This window comes from Citrus sinensis, chromosome 8, assembly GCF_022201045.2.
Source record: "Citrus sinensis cultivar Valencia sweet orange chromosome 8, DVS_A1.0, whole genome shotgun sequence".
In the NCBI taxonomy this organism is placed as follows: domain Eukaryota; kingdom Viridiplantae; phylum Streptophyta; class Magnoliopsida; order Sapindales; family Rutaceae; genus Citrus; species Citrus sinensis.
The window spans coordinates 5,961,269-5,983,142 of NC_068563.1; the positions used below are offsets into that span (position 1 = coordinate 5,961,269).

Genomic DNA, 21,874 nt, shown 5'->3' on the forward strand with positions numbered 1-21,874 from the left:
CAAAATTTCTGACTCGATTGGAATTGATGTTGGGAGGTTAAAAGTGTCTTTTCAAGAAGGTAAAAATTAATTTTGTCATTTGGTAATTTTTTTTTTTTAAATCACTTCATCCTAGGGCAATGAATTTCTTCTTAATGATCAATTTTATATAACAAAATAGAAGAAATAAGAATAATAAAGTACATATATTATTATTTTTAATTACTAATTATATAAGTTAGCGATCAACATTACATTTGTTGTAGTCATTTATATTATCACATTACAGTTATTTAAAATTAAGATATACCAAACACATATAATGACTTTTTAAGCTCACATCAGTTTTAAAAATAAAATTATTAGATACGTAATTGATTCTCTTCGCATCTGATTATTTTTACAAAACAACTAACAATTATTTGAAAAACTTAACGCATTACCAAAAATAACCCTAGCTTGTTTGCATATGTTTTCGTTCTGAAGTTGGAACCTCCTCAAAGTTTTCAGGTATCTTCTCGCTTGAGATTTGAGATTGCAACAGGCCATGAGGCCTCTATGCTAGTCTGTTTATACAAGATAAAACACACCATCATCAAGATTCATAACTAATCCAAATGCATACATTCCATCCCTCCTGAATTCTACTTTTGTGTACATCTGAACAGAATGAGTAAATACATGTATGACGAGAGCAAGAATTGAATGGATGATGCGTTAATGAAACAAGTCAAAAATTGGAAAGGACAATAACCACCGTTCCGGTAACAAGAATGGTGAGGGAAAGCAGATTAGTGATGGAAAATTATTGTTTTACTTTCCTAGCAAATAGACATTTATCTTATTTTAATACAATTAGGACTAGAACATACTTTCCTCTAACTTAAAAAGGAAGCATGAAGCTTAGAGTATTATGGTAGAACGCTAACAAACTCTTTCCTTAATCTCTCTTGCTGTTGTTTGATTGAGAGAAATTGACTTGGCAACAATGAACCACCATAGGAGGACAACTAAGAGAATCTTAGAGGTCATAATCAATTCAAGTGATGATAAGCCAATTCTCACCAACTTTATTTCAGAGCAGACCATTTTTTTTTTCCTTTTTTAACCCCTTCAGGGACTAGAGTCACTAATTGTACATCTTTCCCTTCCACACATTCAAAAAAAAACAAATTATGTCTCTCTTACCTTTACAAATATACTACTAATCAACCAATTTCTTGATATATTACAACCGTGTTTTATGTCTCCCTACTCAGAAGACTACAAATTCTTGTTTTGCCAATCACAATCAAGATCAATTTCAGATTTTAATCCATGCATATATGCCAATGAACCACTTTTCAAGCTACGAAATCATGTAACAAATGGGAAGAACTGAACCTGGGTTGCCGGTTCCCATTATTAATACAATCATAATCTACTGTGTCGGTCCCTACAGAAGATGCTGCAGCATGATACATTTCGTCATCTCTCATGGCAACAAAGCTCTGATGGGTTGCACCAGCCATAGGAAGGCTACCACCTTCGCAGTTCTGTAACCCCAATGTGAGAGACACCCCACTTCCACTCCCAAACCTCCCCAACTCTGACATGTGGTGGTAAGCTGCAGCTGCTGCCATAAATCTGTCGTTGCCACCACTGGAAGGAACCATTGCATCAGGAAAGAGGTTACAGTCATCAACACCGGGCCTCTGCTCTTCCCTTAGCTTTAACAACCCATACTCAGTTTCAGCTTCTCCACTTGTCTCGTTCTGGAAACTGGCCCCTGCCATTTCTATATCAGGAATACGATTGGACTTAGACTCAGTCAATTGTCCAGTACTGCACCTCTCAGCAGCTGTTGAACTCCCACTTTGTTGCAAGTCTTCCTCTCTATCCTCTGAAGCCCTCAAATCACCTCTAGTTGCTTTGGCCGCATTCTCAGACGAAGAATTAGAGTCCATCTCTGCATCGGCGAATTCTTCTTTGTACATCTCTTCGACCATTGGCTTCCAGAGGCGGACTCTGGCATTTATAAACCAATTTGAAACCTGATCAAAGCAACAACAATCATGTTATGTGGAACATAAAAACAGATGCATGTACATTTTGTGATATTGTCTGACGATACGCATGGCACCATCTGCATCAATAATGATAAAAATACAAGGGGACTTCAGGGAATTATCATAACAATTTGCCATTACCTTCCTTAAATCCATGAGATGTTTTATCATAATTAGACAGATTTCAATGTAATTAACATAAAAAAACAACTAAACAAATATAACATAAAATGGCTTCACAATACTTGCCATGACACTGACTTCTCAACATTCTCCCAAGTAAATCCAGTATAATCTTTCTTAACACTATTCATTTGCTATACTGTGATTCTGAGATGATGGCCGACAAATACAAGATACAAATCAGAACTCTACCAATTGAAGAAAAGCATGATCAGCATTGCACTGAGACAACCTCATATCTGCCTAGCGAATCGATAATAAGGTGATTTAAGTAATTTTACCTGACTTCTAGTCAAGCCAGTCTGTCTTGCCAGCATAATTTTATCAGTATCCTTTGGGTAACTAGCAGACAAAAAAAAAAAAAATTAACAATCAATATAACAAGAAGAAAACAACAGGATCCTTTGATGGCACATAAATATTTTTGCAGGAATAAGCAAATCATCAGAAAAATAATAAAAACAAGAGGAAAAAAACAGTTTAAGGTCAGGGATTTACGGATGAAGGAAATGCTCAAATAGCCAGGCACGAAGAATTGAGACAGAGCTCTCAGGCAGCCCCCTTTGTGGCCTCCAGGCATGTTGTTGCATCATACCGAGGTGCTGAAGTGCCCGCTGTTGCCTGAGCTGCTGATCCACATATCTGAGGCGAGTTATTCCAACACCTTTACTGTTTTCAGAATTCTCTTGCTCTCCAAGGCTTTTGCGGGTTGCTCGAATTTGGCCGCAGATAGCATCACGCAAACACCTGAAGTGACGGGAGATGGTCTGCAGAGCTAATGCTGTGTATGGTTTAGCTGCCCCACATCCAGCTATCACATCAAATGATGACACTACTATTTGCATCTGATGATAATACTGTTTATACCTTCTATCAACCTGTGAGAACAGAGAATTTGTTAGGATCTAACAATTGCGATGTAATATATAACTAGACTAAGCATGCATTCATAATGCATAGTTTTGTGTGAAATATTTCAGAGGTAGACTCAAATAAAGTACAGAAAATGAATATTTCTGAATTTTGGAGTTCTGGTATCATTAATAACCTTAGGACAACTGAATGGTCTTGGCTCAAATGAGTAGTGATTTCTCCTCTCTCACTTGGACTAGTAATCAACAGAAAGTATACACAGACAAATTGGACTTTATGTTTCTTTCTTCTTCAAACAGGATGCTCATGAACACTTAGATCTGACTCCTTCAATTTAAGAGTTCAGTCATTTGAGATTGCAAAACAAATAAAAAGATTTTGCTTTTTTCTAAAATGACTTGGTTAACAAGTTTCTCCGTACAGAGAAAGACTTACACTAGCAACAAAAATCATCCATTTTGCATTCAAGGTGCCAGAAACTGGAAGAGAATAACTGGATATGATTGCCTCAGAAAGATGTTAGGAAAACTGTAATGATTTGACGTTACCTCATCTAACATGGATAAAAGCTTTGTCAACTTGTTCTGCAATTCTTGTCTTTCAGCATGTGAAAGCTCATTCGGTGAATTACTGGGAGATTCTTGAGTATTTGAAGTAACATCTTTTGATCCTCCATCACCATCCTTGGAATTGTTCATCCGTTGCTCATGCGTGCTTTGGCTTTTCTCACCATCAGGCTGCCTCAGAGCTTTCCGAACATTAACAACTTCGTCTAGCAATTGTTGGGCTGCCTTGAGGTATTTGGAACTAGGAATGGCTCTTGCAATGCTCGGCATTCCATATGGAGACAAATCCCCTTTACCATCCTGATTACCTCCAGAAGTACCGGCTGGTAGATAATCAGCATTTCTTGATTGTTCATCTGTAGAAGGTCCATTCCTGCCATTGTCAGCAGAAATTGATGAATTAGAACCCAAGAATGAAACAAAGCCTGCACTGGGATTCCGATAGGGGATGGAGGGCATTTGAATTCCTGGTGGAATTTGTGTCCCCAGGCTGAGAGATAATCCCTGACCCTGCAAGTTCTGTCCACCGTGAAGCATGCCGGTAGAACCACCCATTGGGTGCATAACTAACATCTCATTTCTACTGTCCCTCCATGCATTGAACTGATGCTCCACAATTCGAGTTCCACCAAGATTTGAGAACATTTCTTGTTGCTGCGGGGTTGAATGCGAAGCTTCCACAGACTGGATGTCAATGCAGTTATTTTGCTGCTGAGAACTTCCGGCCAATGCATCAGAGTATGACCCCGAATTCATATACATCATTACATTACCAGGAAGAACAGGTGCCTCTGGATAAGAACTAGGCAAAGATTCCCTTAAGTATATCATTGGCGTGCCTTCTCTTTGATTACTTGAACTAGTGAAATAAGTGGCCATATTTGTGTTATCACTAGAGCATCCTGCAACATTATGAAGATTAGATTATAAAATCATCTTCTCAGCTGAAAAATTGACAGTAGAAATCATTTCCAGTTATCAACAGCTTTGAGAATGTTCTAAAATCAAATTAACAATTTTTTTAGATCTGATTCTGAATAATAACTTCATGCCATGAACAAACCTTAATAGAACCATTGCAAAAATTTCAACATGAGGTAACTACTCCAATTTCATTGCAAATTACAAGCAGAAGGAGCAATTCACAGAAATAGATCACATAAGCCTGTATAACAAACAAAGCCAAAGATTCTACTAGTGGGATAAGGAGTTCCAATTTGCAACCGCAACAAATAGGCAATACTCATAAGCTCAATAACAAAAAATCAATCTCTGTATGCATGATAGCAAAATATCCATACATCATACATAAATTTCATAGGCTTTGAAAAGGAAAAAAAAAAACAGCATGCAAGCATCAAGCCAGAAGAAATCTTAAATTAGCTCTATAAAAAAACTTAAAATGGAAAAAAAAAATAACACTTTCAGCCATATGGACATACAAAATTAAGTTAACCTTCACCAAATAAAACGAAATTTCAACAGAAAACAAAAATTACAAAAATCCCAGAAAAGGTTCGAAATTTCCCCAAAAAATAAAAAAATAAAGAAGGTAACAAAGGTAAAGAGTGAACAAGACAAACCCACAAGCCGTAAACAATTTTCAAGAAAGAATATAGTTTACTTTCTTATGATCATCATCATCCAGGCAAAGAGAGAGTTGATAAAAAAATAAAAATCGATAGACTTCTTATATATGATAAGGAAAGATAATGAAGAAAAAGTCAATACAACAAGAATAAAAAAATACCTGGAAACAAGCAATAGTTGTGGGTGCTGTGGGGAACAGAAAAGCTTGAAGACACCACCAGATCCACTGTTAACAAAATCTTCAGAAAACAAAACACTTTCTGATCCCAAGAACCCAGAAGTACAACAACAACAACAACACAACGCTTCACTTTTCATGAAAATATTGCTCATAATACCGCAAGAAAAATAAACAAACCCAGAAGAGAAAAACAAAATAAAAACTAACAAATCTTCTTCTTCTTTTTTGCCCCAACCCTCTAAGGTAGTAACAGTTATATTTCAAGGAGCAATAAAAAATTTCACTTTTTGCTCTCCCTCTCTCTTTCTCTTACCAATCACTCTCTTTTCATCATTTCACCAATCCCCACGTGAAAGATTCAAGACACATACTCATGTACTTGTACATACATACATGAAGCAAAAGCAATTCTTGATTTCTTTTTCTTTTTCTTCTTCGTCCCTCTAAAAGTCTCTCAAAAAGAGAAATATAATGAACTCGTCTTTTTTCCTTTTAGGTTCTTGCTTCAAACCCAGTTGTAGCAACAGAAGTAGTTGGTGCTTGACCTGCTTTTGCTTTTAGCTTTAGCTTCTGCTTCTTCTGCTTCTGCTTGTTGCTGTTGCTGTTGTTGTTGTTGTTTGTTGTTTCATTGGCTGTTAAGGAGTGTCAATCTCTAACAACCAGTTGGTAGACCTAAAACCCCTTCGTTAAACCTCCTCTTCTTCTTCTTCTTCTACTTCAATGGCTGTCTCTCTCATAATCCTTGCGCTTAAGCATGGAAGGTCTGGTTTTTTTAGCTGCAATATCCACCTTTTATCTATTTTCTTTTGCTTTTTGTTAAGTTGTTTTATTTTCTAATTTCCAGTTTATTTATTTAAATTTATTTTTGTATTTTTAATATAAAAGGCGCACCATTAGGTGCCCATATCACTGCATTTGTCTTTTTGTTCTAACAAATATCCAACTTTTGCACATAGGCTCCTGTTTTTCTTTGTATTTATAATCATGTCCCTGTAGCTTTTGTTTTTGTATAATTATCCACTTTTAGGATACAGACCGTGGTCGGACCCAATATTTATACATTGAAAAGAAACACAAAAAGATGGAATGAGTTTTTCGTCAGATTACAGTATCGTATCCTAAAAGTGGATGTATAAATTATATAAAAACGAAAAACAAAAATAAAAAAGATAAAATGAGTTTTATTGAATGCTTCGAGATATAATTCTTATACGCTATTTTAATTGTCAATTTGAATTTCAAAAGAGTATTCCAAAGGATAGTCGAGTGTGTCCACTTTTATTTTTAGTAAAAGTAAGAGAAAGACAGAAATTGGGAACAGAATATTGTTCACACTAAATTTGAGGAGAATTAATTTAATTTCTATATTTATGTTTGGTTTATCATTAGTTACCTTTACCTTATAATTTGGACATTGTTAGATTTTCTTAATTTTTATTGATCTTCTTGACTATTTTTCAACGTCCAAACTGTGGCATACGATCCACCCATAATTGGTTGGAAAATGAGAGGAGAGGAGGGGAATAAAAAAAAAATGAGAAAAAAATAAGATTAATCTCAATTTTATTATTTAGTTTTTATATAGAATTCATGTTCTTTTCTTTTATTTCTTTCTTTTCCCCTCCTTTTTTGCTTCCCTCGTTTCCTTTCATTTCTTCATACCAAATACGTAAGAACGCCTTAATTGGACCTCTTTGAGCTTGGGGGGAAACAAGATGAGAGGCATGAACAAATTTAAAAATAAAAAATAAAAATTCGTTCTCTTTGTTTAAATTGGAAATTATATTCTAGAAACTTATTGTTATTTTAGGGAATTTTTTTTCCCAATACCCATCCTTTAACCACTTAATAGGTTCGACTTGATTTGGTCATACTCATTACCCACCTTAGATGCTTGAATTATATACTATGTAATAGATCTAATTGAAGTGAAGGTAGTCTTCTCCATTACCCATGAGTGAGGAGTAGACATCCCTCGAATATTTGTGAGGGTTAAAATCTGGGCAGAGCTCCATTAGCATTGATGTCAGTTGGTCCCAGTAATAGTCTGATTTGTAAATATCAGTAATAATCTCATGTATATGAGTTGTAATCTGAGCAATAGTCTCATGTAATCAAAAAAAAAAAAATTGAAGTGATTCAGAAGGGGTCTCCATAATTCCTTCACTCAATGTAATATTAGCATTTCTCATTAATTAGAGAATGAGGTTTAGAATTTCTTAGTTAGAAAATTAACGATGTCAGTAAAATTCATTTTTTTTCTCAATAAAACTAATTAATTTTACATGAAGAAAAAAAATTTCCTTTCACAAAATCGCAATATAGTGAAGGGCAAAAAAAAAAAAAAAGTTCCATAAGAAGTGTAAGATTCGAACCTATCGTTTGCCTAACCCACTAAAATACAATTCCAATACTTTTGTTTGTTTGTTTGTTTTTTCCTCCTCTTTTTGATTTTGAAATTTATGTACTTACAAATTACAATTTAAACGGCATGCCCTCAAGTGGCAAAATGAGCGAGGATTAAGATAGGAATGAATGGGAATATGGCATGGCCTTTTCAAAGTAGTATAACTTTTAGGCATGTTAAAAAGATTTAACAAAAAAATGTTCAAAAATATAACAAAAAGAAAGTTAGTTTCGTACAAAATGTATTTTTTTAAAAAAATCTTTGTAGCTTTAATTAGAATGAAAGGCTAAAACATCATGGTTTTCATGATCCATTTTAATTTATTTAAAATTTGAATATAAATTATGAGAAATGAATTTATTAGTGTAATTGTTGTCTAGTGACAGATAGTTATTTACTTATTTTTAAATTTGTACATTTTCGATGAATTTGAAGTTCAATATTCAAACGACACAAAAATAAGTGAAAAGGAAAAGACACTTACACTTCAACGTTTAGAAAAAATGATCACAGAGACCCTCAAAATTTTAATAAGAAATACCAAGACTCCATTTTGATTATAATATTCTTTGGCTCTATTAACTCAAAAATTAACTCCAATATTAATAAATAGAAAATATAATATTAAAATAAAGGTAACAATATATGCATTTTGAAATAATTTCAATATTTAAAAAAATTTAATACTTTATATCTTATGTTATTTAAATTAAATTTTATAATAAATAGAAACATAATATTAAAATAAATATATAAAAAATTAGATTATTTTCAATATTATATAAAATAATTTTAATATTATTAATACACTAGACATATTTAATTAATTGTAAAATCTATTTAACCTAAAAATTTATTTTAATTTTTATAATAAATTCAAATATATTACGAAAATAAACATATTAATTTACATTCCAAAAGTCATTATTTCTATTAGACAAATTAAACTATTTAAATTATATTTTTGTTTGATAAAAAATCTAAAATTAATTTTTTAGATATTATCTATAAAATATTATAATTAAAAGTACGTCTCGATGTCTCCTGTTAAAAATTTTGAGAATTTACATAAATATTTCCTTAAAGTTTAAGAGTGTATGTGTCCTTTTCATTATAAATAAATAAAATTGTATACATTTATTGAAAGCTATGGAAGAACAAAAGTTGTTGGCAGAGTCGTAATAGAAACAGCTATAATTATGGGGATTAAGTTCAATAATTACTTAATAAAAACAATCCAAACAGTAATTATATTACATGCATGCTTTATGGGGAAGCTGCAGCTTCAAAATGTGCTATTATTAGTAAGACACGAAGACGTTTGGACATTTTTACATCACAATCAACTTTTGGACTAATCAACTGGCATAATTTGATCTAAATTTTTAAAAATGAATAGTAACAATAATGTCCATTGATTTAAGTAACCCAAGCTCCATTTGATATAATTTTTTAAATAGAACTTATTGAAATAGAGTTCTTATTAATAAATCTTTTATAAGTATAGCTTATATTAAAAAAAATTAATTATTTGGTTGTTAATGTAAGATTTTATTAAACACCATAAAACTATTTTAATAGATAAGTTTTTGAGTTGATGATATAAAAAGAATGAAATAAGAATATAAAATGAATAATAGATATTTTAAACTATTAAACTTTAAAAAAGAAAAAAAGCTCTCCAACCTCTCAAATTTTAATTTTTTATTAGTAAAAGCTTAATATCTTATCTAAACTCCAAAAACTCTTAACAAAGATGAAAAATTTTGAACAGAACTTATAAGATCAAATAATTATTTATAATCATTAGATAAACCTTATAAAACAGATACTAACACTAAAACATATCGTTATATTAATAAATGTATAGAGCATTATTTATTTACTCTTCAGATGTGAATTTTTTTTATTTTTTTTATTGTAGTTAAACTATTTATACATGTTGATAAAATACTCTTTTATAAATTTAAAAAATGGCAAAGTGTCTTTTCTTCTAACTTTTTAATACATAAATAAAATCAAATTTAACATGGAAGCAAATTCTTCGAAATATTGAATCTAAATATTTGAAAAAAAAAGAAGTTTGAATCATTGAATAAATAAAATAAGAGTAATAAACACTGCTCTCATATTGCATGCATTTGTCCTTTTATGGAAGATCGTCCAAATAGGATGTACCCACATGCTTAGATTTTCATGGAAAGTCTCCAAAAAAATCCTCACAACTTTTCAATTTTTTGACTAACATGAAGCATCAATGCATCATCACCTTCTCTCTCTGATCATCATCGTATCAATGGGGTCATTTTCTCTCTGATAGTATAAGAAGTGGCAGAAAAGATCAATTGTTTGGCAATTGGACTAAAAGTACATAAAATATTATGCAAATTGAACGATCATGATTATGGGTCCTATGAATTATGAATTTGTATGACAATAGTAGGTTTTGCAAAAATTGGTTTTGTGGACCCCTTATCTCTGCAATTTATATTATAATGTATGATGAGAATATTTTTTAAGACAAAAAAAAAAAGAAAAATCAATGGAAGTAGATGACATAAACCATGACATGTATTTGGTTGTCTCCATCATATTGTTATTGGGTAGTGATTAAGAGTTTGTGGGTCCATTTTGAGGTCACTTTGTAAATATGTTTATAAAGATTAGTTGAGATTACAATGCAATAATGAAGATTAGTAACAGCAATTGCACATATTTTATCAAAAGAAAAGTATGCAATTCAATATTAGGTTGAATTCCAATTCATAATTAACTTAACTGGAGTATGATTTAGTTTCAAGTGGGTAAGCATGATCTTATCTAAAATCAATAAGATGATTTCAACTCCATCACATATTATGAAAGTTTAATTGATTTTAATCATATAAATTAAAGTCCATCAAAATCGATGATCAATTTATGTTGAATTGACCAACTTATAAGTTATAACAAAAGTCTCTTACAGTATTTATAACTGACCCTACTATTATTTAATATATTTGAAAAGAAGTACTAAAAGACTAATTCAATAAAATAACTTGAAGCATGACACACTACCATTTTTTTTAATGGTACCAAGTTGAACATTTTAGCAAAACTTTAATAAAACATAATTAATTAATAAGGTTAGTTGTTGAATTGTTGCCACACACAACTAAAAATTATAATACCAAATATTTGAAAAATATGGCAAAAGATTTATGAAATTTTGTTGCTCCAAACAAACAAAAATGATATAATATATATAACTCACATTGTTTAGCTTGCAAGATAAAGCAAAATGCAATAATTAATTAATGAGATCCGTTACCGACCCTCTATTAGCTGAAAATTGAAGGAACTGGGCAGACTAGTAATTAAGTAGAAGTGGAGGGGCAACAAGAGAAACGAGGAAGTAAAAGCTGCCTGGGATCGGAACTTTGACGTAGTAAGTAGGGGCTTGATGAATGGATACGATAGCAGGGTGAGAGGAGGACACGTGTCATTGGATTCCGTGAAAAGTGAAGATGAAATCTAAGGTAAATAATAATAAATTAAAAAGAAGAGATGTGATTGGCTGACAAGGCGTGATATCCCAAGATTCACTCTCATCCCTACGTATGATTTCGTAAGTGGGTTTCTGATTTCCTGACACAAAGCTTCGGCCTTAGTCTTCCGATGAGAAAATGAGCGAAACCCCTTCCCCCAACCTTTGTCTTTTAAATTAACAAAATGGATCGAATCCTAAAACCTTCCAAGTACAGATTTTAATAAAATATGAAAATATTAATAACTAATAACAAAGCATAAATTTTAACATATTAATAAATAAAAATATAATATCTAATACATTAAAATCTATAATTTTTTTATATATATTTCAGAATGATCTCATTACAAAGGATATAAAGTTTTTCAAGTGTAGATGTCTAAAAATCGATTCTGTATAGTTTGTTATTATATCATATGGCATTATAGTGTTTTTAGTCACTTAATTATTTGTGCCATATAGTATAATAGAGAATTCGCATGAAATCCTACGTCTGAGAATTTATATGTGTGTACATGTTTTTTTTTTTGGAGGATAATAAGTTTAAATTGTATATTTATATAAGTTTAAATAATAAGTTTAAGTTATATATTTATATACATATATCCTTAACTCATTATTCTCCCAAAAAATAATACATGTGTATAAACTTTTAATAAGGGATTCCTAACTGCATTAAATCAAGGATAAGTTAAAAAATAAAAAATACATATTTTAATATACTAAATGACAAAAAAATATTGTATTGCCATCTATATTTTTTAATCATTTAATTTATCCCCTACTTGATAATTTTCCTACACACACACAGACATTATTTTTGAATTTAAATTTTCAGAATTAACATGATGAAAACTTTGTTGCTTTTTCCATAATTTTTCATTTACGTTTTCAATTAATAATGATTATAAAACATTATTCACTTAATGAATAATTAATAGTACTCGAAATCCCAATATTAAATAACCACCAAGTGTAAAATGATATGATTAGCAAAAAAATTAATTCTGAAGAGGAATTGAATGTATTTTAAAATATTAAAGTGGTTTTGATTAGTTTGTTAAATAGCAAAAGGATTTTTACTCTTTTTCCTGCTTTTTAGGCTGCTTTATTTATTTATTTTTTCAAAAGATAAAGGTAAATTAAATCTTGTGCTCACTTATGTGATCGAGATTGTGACTCGGTCTTGCCAATATCAAATCGTAAAATCTTGTTATCTTTTTTTAATTTTTCTCCTCATATAATGGTGTCTAGATTGAATGGTATGGTATCACACGACACTGTGGTTGAATCATGTGAATGATCATTAAATATTTTATATTACCTTAATAAATTTGGTTATCTTTTAATTATTATATATATATACACAGTAAAACCTCTTTATAGTTACAATATTGAGACCGAATTAATTTTAAACGGGAAAATAAGGCTTGTCCTCTGTTGTTTGAAAATTTTGAGTAAAACCCACCTCATATTTTAGAATAGATCCTTTTGTAGTTATAATAGTATTAACTTTATATATCATTTACTACTCTACTCCTATTCTTGATGTAAGGTGGGTTTAATTTTTGTTCATCCAACAAACGTTATAAATTATTTGAAAGTTGACAATCATGTTGAGTATAATAAGTCAAAATAGGTTAAGATAAGAGATAAAAGGCATCCATAATTACCTGAACATTAATCAAGTTTTAATGTTAAATTACTTCTTCTTTATCAAGTTAGTTCAAGCTATGGGACCCTAATTGAGCTAGCCTGGGAAAAATGAACCCTAATTTATGACTATTTTATTTACAAAATCATAAGAAAAAAAGTGGGTATCCGTATCATCCTCCCTCCATCTCAAAAACCAACCTTATGACCCATTTCATTGAATTCGGTTGGAATTAAATTATCTTAATTATAACAAATTGATATTATTATTTTAATAATTATTTATATATATATAGTTCTTTATATAATTATATTTTTTTTCCTTTTTCTCATATAATTTACGATTAGCGTCTCAATTAAATAAACACAACATTATTGTTTATTTATTACTATTTTTATTTTGTATTCCAACTTCGAGCTCATTATTCATCTTGTTTTATGATCAACCTTCGTGGATTAAAGCTTAGTTGTTTAAATAAAAGCAAGGCAATTACTTGTCAACGAATTATGTTCCATGAAGCCTTTTTTATTTTTCATATTAAAATTCAAAAGGGTTGTAGTTAAAAATCTTTTGCTCCTTCCTAAATATTTGACCAAGCTCATTGTTGTTAAGAAGGTAAAAATAAAAAAGTTTTAGAGTTTCAAATAGGAAAATTGCATGTTGAATGAATGTACTAGATCAAAACAAATAATGTTATATTTATTTAATAATAAAGTATTTTTAATAATAAATCACATTATATATACTTTAATAAGGGTGTTTAAATTACCTTCTAAAGCACATGTAATCCTACCCTTAGATTTTTTTTAATCAAATAACTATGAATTAAATTTGTCTCAACTTCAAAATTATAAATGTAAATATTTACATACTTTAGGGTCGAAACTGAACTTAATACTAAATGTAATTATTATTTTTTCTTGAACAGAGCTTTAAAATTATAGATTAAATCACACCCGTAAAATAGCACACACCAAACGCGTTCTAAGAGAAAAGAGGAATCGATAAATATTATATAGTTTTCATAAGATGGCGTGCCGACGGCCAAACTTTGAATAATGGGCGCCTAAAGCCCTAAATCATATATATATATGATTATATATTTTTTATTGCAACTTATTATTATTTTTATTACAATTGTTTAATAATTCATCAATTATATAAAATTTTATATTATTTTAAGGGTACATTTGGTTGAGCCCTTTTTATACCAAACTTTAATTAATTAAATCTCGGCGGGCCACTAAGCCAAACCTGGGCCGGCACGTTGGAGTCTAATAATCCAAAATAATAATATACCTTCAATAATCAAAAGAATTAGATATATTTATTACAAAATTATATTATTTTCCCAAATCAACTAACTCATAAACAATTAAAAAATTTTTTGCATTGAAATGTTCCAGCTGTAATAATTTTGTATTCCAAATTTTAATTATTTATTTAATTGAGTCGGTAATGTTACTATTATTGTCATTTTGGTTAATTGCATTGAAAAATAGATTGTTCTTGTTTGACAAGTAATCACTTAAAGAAATTAAAATTGCAATCAGGGGACACGTGTCGATGATCAATGAAACGCGTAATGAATTTTATACAATGATGTGGGTCCCATGTTGCTTTTAAAAATCGGATCAACAAATTTCGATCATCCAAACTATCCAATGGTATGTGTGTGCTTAAATGGGGATCAGTTCCAATTCCATCACTTGGTGAGGTCAGCAGGGACAAATTTGGGGCCCACTTGTAATGACAGTGGGGCCCACATTGGACGCGAGGGGCCAAAGGGTCTATTCAGACTCTTCTTCGTCTTCGCCTCTTTGCTCTGTCCGCTTTATTTTTGTTTTGTTAGTTGGGATTTGTTCTGATGCGGTAATGCATGCAATTCGTCAAAAACACTTGGAGATTTTTATAATTTATTAACAGATTATTTTCCCTCATTTTTTTTATAAAAAATATGACTATGAATTCTTTCTTTATACAAAATTATTTTGAAAGCCAAATGAAAAAATGTCTTATAATTTTGGAATCCTGTTTAAAAGAGAATGCAAATATCGACATTTCATAATTAATACATATTTTTCACAGATTGTACTATAATCTATTAATAATGAAATTTAAAATTATCGAGACTCTTCGTAAAGAGCACCGACATAGTATAATTTAGACATCTAAACTTCAAGTAAGTAAAATTTACTTTCAAATAATTGAAGGAAAATATTTTCTCACCCATGCTCTAGGAAGGACTTGAACAATTGGTATCCTATTACTTTAAATATAAGATTTACAATATTTTGTACTATAAATTACGTAATTTATTATAAATTGTACATTTTATGTTACAAAATTTAAGCTTAGTGTAATTCTTAAAAAAAAAGAAAAAAAATTATGTCTACAGGACAACAAAACACTATAAAGGTTATTATGATGCGAATGGAGTGTGATCTTTGTTCTCTTTCACCTAACAACAAATTTGGGCAATTCCACTTTCACTGTGTAGGCTTTGCTTTAGCACTTAAATGGAGAAAAAACCAAAACTCCTGCTCATGCCAATGTATCCTAAGTTTGGTTTCTGTCTGCTCGCAGTTTCTGAAATTATTTTGACCATTTGGTGGTGACTTTGGGGCCACTCAAAATCTCTGTCATGATTATGCACTTTCAGTAATGGAGCTTCAAATTCATTGTATCATATTGCTAATAGTGAGATCCTCTTCACAAATCACGATGAGCTAAAATGTCCTAAGAAATAACCTTCCCCTCCATGGACCTAAAAGGCCGAAACTGCCCATTTCATCCCCCACTTAAAATAATAATAATAATAACAACAATGGCCTAATTGAGGTAATTGTTGTCCGTCGATGATCTAAAAGCGCATGCAAAGTTGCAAACGATTTATTTTATTTTTAACTTGCACAAGATTTATTGAAAGTTGCAGTTATATTTATGTGACATACACGGAAATTTTTTTTTTCTTATAAATATCTGCGTAAATATAAAATGACAGAATAAACAACTGACTCACATCACATTACACATTACATTATATGTCATGCGAATTAAAATACAAACATTATTAATTTGGCCACAAAGTGACATGCCCATGCAAGTTTCGTCCTCCTTTTATGGTAGATCGTTTTCAACATGTACCCAAAAAAATGAAAAAAAAAAACCCTAAACTTTGAAGGGATAAGTTCCCGATCCCCGTACTGTTAAGCCTTTAATTTCCTATGGACCACACAATAGACAAAAGAACCCAAATCGATGGGCATATTAAAAGCTGTAATCAAACCTAACAAGAAAACACCATTTCGATAAGAATGGAATCAATTACCCATTGTACTTCAAAAACACACTCAATGATCCTTTATCCCCGGGACATCCCCGTAAAGAGTTAAAACTTTGATTTGACACATAAAGTTTTCACCAATCAATGAGTTGCACAAATTATTGATTTCTTACGGAAATGGGACAGAATTTCTTCAGTAATTTGCTCAGCTTTCTGTAGTTGAATATAATGCTGCGCATCCCGAATTACGACTACTTCAAGATCAGGTACGAGAGTCTTAAATTCGTCGCCCTTGATGTAATTTTCAGTCCCAAATGATTTAAATCCCATATGCTTGTCACCTATTATGAACTTCGTAGGAACACAAATCTTGGCACCCTGCCATGGTGCTGTTAGCTCCCAGTTCCTGCATCAATCCATTGATGATAAATCATAAATTCATAAACCAAAATCAAAGCTATTGCTGTGTAACGCAATCAAATATTGTGACCTAATTATGTGACACACCAAATGCAATTCAAAATGATGTTGAGTTGTGACATCTTACTTGTCCATGGCACGGTAGTAGTTCAGTGCCCCGGTGAAACCTGTTGCATTGAATTTTTCTGCCCAGGATTGCAGATCTTCCAAGTTCACCCACTCAGGTAATGAAGATGGGGTGTGAAGAAAGTCGATGATTTCAACTCCAGCGGGAGCGGCAATAATATCAGGAGCATTTACGAGCAAAAGCTTCTTCAAAACTGTCAAAGAGTCATACTTGGAGAACGATTTTTCAGCAACTCCAGGCTCCTGTTGAGTACAAGAAGAAACCAGATGGTTTATTAAGTTGTGAAACAAAATCGTGAACAACTAGAATAAATTTGTTAATAGGTTACCTGAAATTGAGAAATGTAGAATCCTTCTCCATATAATTTGGAAAATATTTCAGTTGGTTTGAGTTCCGGGGAGCGTGGCATGTAAGCAACACCTAAGTTAACAAGAGCTTTTACCCTATCTGGCCTAAAGAGGCAGAGGTTCCAAGCAATTTGTGCACCCCAGTCGTGTCCCACTACAAATGCCTGTTCAACACAACAAAATCATTTTGCAGCTTTAGGAAGTACAAATCAATTGTATTAGCTGGGGAAATTTGAATCAACCGAGAAGCTCTTCTTTTGCATTTATGTGAATCAATATAGATTTTTTTTTTCTCAATCTCTCTTTAAAGGAAAAGAACATCCCAAATTGATCCCAAAACGAACGAGTTAATGTGAGCTTATCTATTTATTTGCACAATAAAATGATTGATTATACCTGATCATTTTAGAACCAACTTTTCATTTGATAATGTTAATGATCCCAACATTTGAAACTTAATTTCAATCGCAATGCTATTTGTCACTTATTTATTAGACGATGAGTTTTATAATTTGTAAAACTATTTTAACAGCCATCTAACGAGTGAATACTACATCGGTTGGGATTTAATCACGGACTTATATAAATTAAAATGCATCGTATATGTGTACGTCCTCATACGTAGAAGTGTGGATATTTTATGAATGTATATCATAATAAAAGTTATTAGAAACGTGAGTTCTTATCCAAGTCTAATGGAAAATAGATCATATGCCATTTTATTTTTTTTTTATCGCCTTCCTATCAATTAAAAAATTTATATGTCATGTAAAATCTGTGCACGAAAGCTACAACCGTTTACCTGTTCTTCTCCAAGCTCATCCAGAAGGCCAATCAAATCGCCAACGAGATGAAAAATTGTATATGATTCAGGATCCTGAGGAGAATCTGAGTCCCCGTAGCCTCGCATATCGGGCGCAACAACATGGTAACCATGCTCAGCCAAATGATTTATCTGGTACTTCCAGCAAGACCAAAGTTCAGGGAAGCCATGAATGAGCAGAACAAGGGGTCCTTGCCCTTTTTCTGCTATGTGCATCCATATTCCATTAGTGTGAACCCTCCTGTGATTTATGTCAATCATTATGATTTCTCTCTGATGAGTTTTTTTCTTTTGGTTTTCTTGCTATGTACTTGATACATGCGGTTTAATTTCAAAGATGGTGGGCGTGTTTATATTCGGTAGATATTTCTTGCAACCTTTTATTAAACTATATCAAATAAGTAATGATACAGCCACAAACTCTTGTATAAATTTATTTTGTACAAACTGATGTGGCATGATAAGATTGGTTGAATTAAATATCACTTAGCCCACATGATTTATTTTTATTAATTTATATTTTCATTCAACCAATGAATTAATGCCACGTCAGTTTGTACAAAATAAATTTGTACAAGAGTTTGCTGCTGTATCATTACTCATATCAAATATTATCAATTAGCCTATGTTGACTTTTCTTTGATTTTGCTTGAACTATCAATGGGAGTGAGAGCATTGGCCCATTCATGGGTCCTGGAGGGGTAAGTTTTTTTAGCCCACTTGCCTACCATCGGCCCAGGTCAGGTGGCCCACAAGCAATTTAAAAGAATATATACGGTGAGATAACGTAGTTTTTAAGAAGAATTATCACAAAACTTAATGAATGATAAATTATTTGGGATGTCTATTATTTCTCCTGTAAAAAATATTTTATTTTTTAATAATTTAATTTCTTGCTGTGTTACTTATTATTATTATGTTAGGTACTTAAGTAATTAATCCATATCACGGTCGCATGATACCAAATCAATAGTATTTCCTACTTCCTAGTGTTGCTACCGTTGTTGAACTATTAAACTTGACCATGACGAAGGCAAAAGAAGCGAAAATGGTACCAAGTAATTCTTATGAAGCAAAAGAAGTGCATAGGGGCGGACCTATGTACATGTCTCAAAAGAAAAAAAGAATATATATATATGACAAATAAAAAATAAAGGACTGAATTGAATTTTTATTCATTTCTCCGTGTCTATTACTTTGGGCAGTGATATTTCCCACTTCTTTTCTGTAAAACCACCTCATTGATTAAACCAACCCATTAATAATAATAATAATTTGAATATATTTTGTAAATTCATCCCATAAATACTAAAAATACCCCTTTCTATTAATAATTATAATATTTTCTTCTCTTTTTATTTTTTAGATTTTTTTATTTTAATTTAGAAAATAATTGTTTATTTAAATATATCAATCATCCAAACCTCCATATTTGTTTTTTTTTTTTCTCTATCTGTGAGAGAAGTAAATTTATTGAGAAGTACAAGCATATTCCCAACATTTCAAAAATTCGAAACAATTTGGCATCAATTTATCCTTTTGCAATTATCATTGTAACATCTCAAACATGTTAATTCCATTTAACAAAATACAAATATCAAAAATCCATTCTCAAGTCCAAGAAATAGATCCACTGGCTCATTTGCCTTCATTACATCTTCTCGCTCGTTTCCATTAGCATCTACTTGAGCCGGTTCTAAAATATTCATAGAGTTTGCAATTGGATCAAGAATACTTGAGATGTGAACACTCGCATATGACTAGTCTTGTCTTGCACGCATGGCACACCGAGCTTCTTCCTTGTGTTTATATCACCGGATCATGATCCTCTCCTGATCTGAGCATTCCTGATTTTTTACAAATCTTGTGCCATTTGTATTTTAATGTTGGTGGATGATTAGGATTTAACTACTTTTTCTTTTTAATTTATTAACTACCAATCATATTAATATAATTTGTTCAGATAAAAATCAGATTAAGAGAGAATCTTGATCCTTGTATCACCATCTGTGGCTAGAATTTGTAGAATTTGAGACAACAATTTTGATGTGTCAACTTCTATATAAAAAAAAAAGAGCAACTTATACATGCACATAATCTCCGACTAGATTTAAACCATGAAGCCCCTAAAACAATTTTCTAATTTGCATTATCTTCATGGGATCTTAACAAAGGTTGCATGGACTTGAGGGTCTTTCGGACTTCGGATCGAAGGATTTGTTTTTGTTGGAAAATGTTTTTTTTTTTTTTTTCCTTCAAGGTTGCTGCTATTGTTGCTCTCGCTCATCATGCCCAATTAGTGTACATATGTATTTAAACACGATTTTTTTTTAATGAAATAATATCAACTCTCACTTCTTCCCCCATCAATGCAATATTAAGTACTCTTTCTTTTCCAGATTCTCCCCTTGCACATTTCGTTTTCCTCTTGCAATGTTGACTTCTTTTTTTATTTGAACGGTTAGGAAAGACTTTAAGAACGTAAAACCCTTTGGGTTTATATGGTATAATAAATTTAACTTCTAAATTACAATAGATAATAATTTAAGTAATAACTATTTATCTACCTATTTAGTCATTTGTAATAATTTTTTGTTGAATGTCACCTGAGGATAATATTATAATTATACAAAATCTGACAAGTGGGATGGTTTTATTACTTTATACAAAAGAAAATGCTAAGGAGCGAGAGGAACGAGAGAATGACGAGAGAAACGGCATTCTCTCATGCCGTTTCGCTTATCGTTCCTCTCGCTACATAAAACATTAAAATAATAAAAGGATGAATAAAAAATGAATAAAGAAAGACTGCTTTATCGCTTCGTGCAGAGAGAAATCTTATCAATATCTCCAGCCCTCACTTTCCTCTCTCCCTCACGGCTTCCGGCGTGCCTCACCAGCTTCTCTTCCTCACGCTTCCGGCTTGCCTCACCAGCTTTTGTCTCCCTCACTCTTCCAAAAGCTCCCTCACGGTCCTTTCCTTAGAAAAAAATTGTTAAACTTCCAGAAGCTCCCTCACGGCTTCCAGCGTGCCTCACCAGCTTCTCTCTCCCTCACGCTTCCGGCTTGCCTCACCAGCTTATCTCTCCCTCACGCTTCCAGAAGCTCCCTCACGCTTCCGGCTTGCCTCACCAGCTTCTCTCTCCCTCACGCTTCCAGATCCCTCACGGTCCTTTCCCTAGCACTAGTAATCTTGATTATCTTTGCTTCGTACAAAAAGGGAAGGCTCTGCACTAGTAATTTTAGCAAGCCATACGGGATGTTTTTAAACAATAGTTGATACAAGCAACTCTGAAATTCATCAACTGAGCAAATTCAAGAGGAATGCAAAGTAATCTCAATTTGAAGAAGATTTCCACCATTACACTAGATGAAAATTAAAACCAAATTGTATCTTGTTCACATGGGTGGAGTTTAAGTGAGATTCAACAATAGTCACCCTCAGAGATTTACTCTCATGTACATAACACCTGGAACAAAAGTTCACAGAAAAACTGACAGAAGGAAAATGAATTACACATATAATTCTCCACCGAAAACTAACAATCACTTTAAAAGGTGAAAAAAGTGAGCTAGGTAAGCCAATAATGAGGTGCTCATCGGTAAAGGGAGACTGCTCAACAATGTGGTTGAAGATAATAAGTAAAGAGTAGGAGAGAGGAAAGTGAAAGCTAGATTTCACGCCAAAGTTGGATTTCACGACATTTTTTTATTCATTTCTTTTTATTTTTTTAATGTTTAATGAGTGAGAGGAACGAGAGGAGAAACGGCAGGAGAGAATGTCGTTTCTATCGTCCTTCTCTCATCCCTCTCGATACCTAGCAGCACTCTTATACAAAAGGCGGGGTAAATATCACCACC

At 31.9% G+C, this 21,874-nt stretch overlaps 2 protein-coding genes across 3 annotated transcripts; both read right to left on the minus strand.

Moving 5' to 3' along the window:
• Positions 1-208: 208 nt before the first annotated feature.
• Positions 209-6,263, minus strand: LOC102623771 (BEL1-like homeodomain protein 6). 2 transcript variants are annotated; one of them, XM_006487287.4, is made up of 6 exons: positions 5,400-6,263; positions 3,632-4,551; positions 2,709-3,088; positions 2,492-2,552; positions 1,363-2,012; positions 209-545 (listed from the first exon to the last, which is right to left on the minus strand). In XM_006487287.4, exons 2-6 carry the CDS (start codon positions 4,526-4,528, stop codon positions 536-538), a joined length of 1,998 nt encoding a protein of 665 aa, XP_006487350.2. In that variant the 5' UTR covers positions 4,529-4,551; positions 5,400-6,263; the 3' UTR covers positions 209-535. The 2 variants fall into 2 exon arrangements, with proteins under 2 accessions (XP_006487350.2, XP_006487349.2); XM_006487286.4 differs by lacking the exon at positions 209-545 and having other exon boundaries at positions 1,027-2,012; positions 5,400-6,262.
• A 10,037-nt stretch (positions 6,264-16,300) lies between these two features.
• On the minus strand, positions 16,301-18,349 carry LOC102623480 (uncharacterized). Its single transcript, XM_006487285.3, has 4 exons — positions 17,993-18,349; positions 17,172-17,354; positions 16,844-17,085; positions 16,301-16,702 (listed from the first exon to the last, which is right to left on the minus strand). Exons 1-4 carry the CDS (start codon positions 18,272-18,274, stop codon positions 16,438-16,440), a joined length of 972 nt encoding a protein of 323 aa, XP_006487348.2. The 5' UTR covers positions 18,275-18,349; the 3' UTR covers positions 16,301-16,437.
• Positions 18,350-21,874: the final 3,525 nt, after the last annotated feature.

Bases quoted from the DNA above. Each gene is read 5' to 3' on its own strand.
- LOC102623771 (XM_006487286.4), bottom strand. From the start codon at position 4,528: ATGGCCACTTATTTCACTAGTTCAAGTAATCAAAGAGAAGGCACGCCA. The intron at 3,089-3,631 runs GTAACGTCAAAT...CTGTTCTCACAG, and splicing joins TTTTATCCATGTTAGATGAG to GTTGATAGAAGGTATAAACA. The intron at 2,553-2,708 runs GTAAATCCCTGA...TTTGTCTGCTAG, and splicing joins TTTGAGCATTTCCTTCATCC to TTACCCAAAGGATACTGATA.
- LOC102623480 (XM_006487285.3), bottom strand. From the start codon at position 18,274: ATGATTGACATAAATCACAGGAGGGTTCACACTAATGGAATATGGATG. The intron at 17,355-17,992 runs GTAAACGGTTGT...TGTGTTGAACAG, and splicing joins ATGAGCTTGGAGAAGAACAG to GCATTTGTAGTGGGACACGA. The intron at 16,703-16,843 runs GTAAGATGTCAC...GGATTGATGCAG, and splicing joins TACTACCGTGCCATGGACAA to GAACTGGGAGCTAACAGCAC.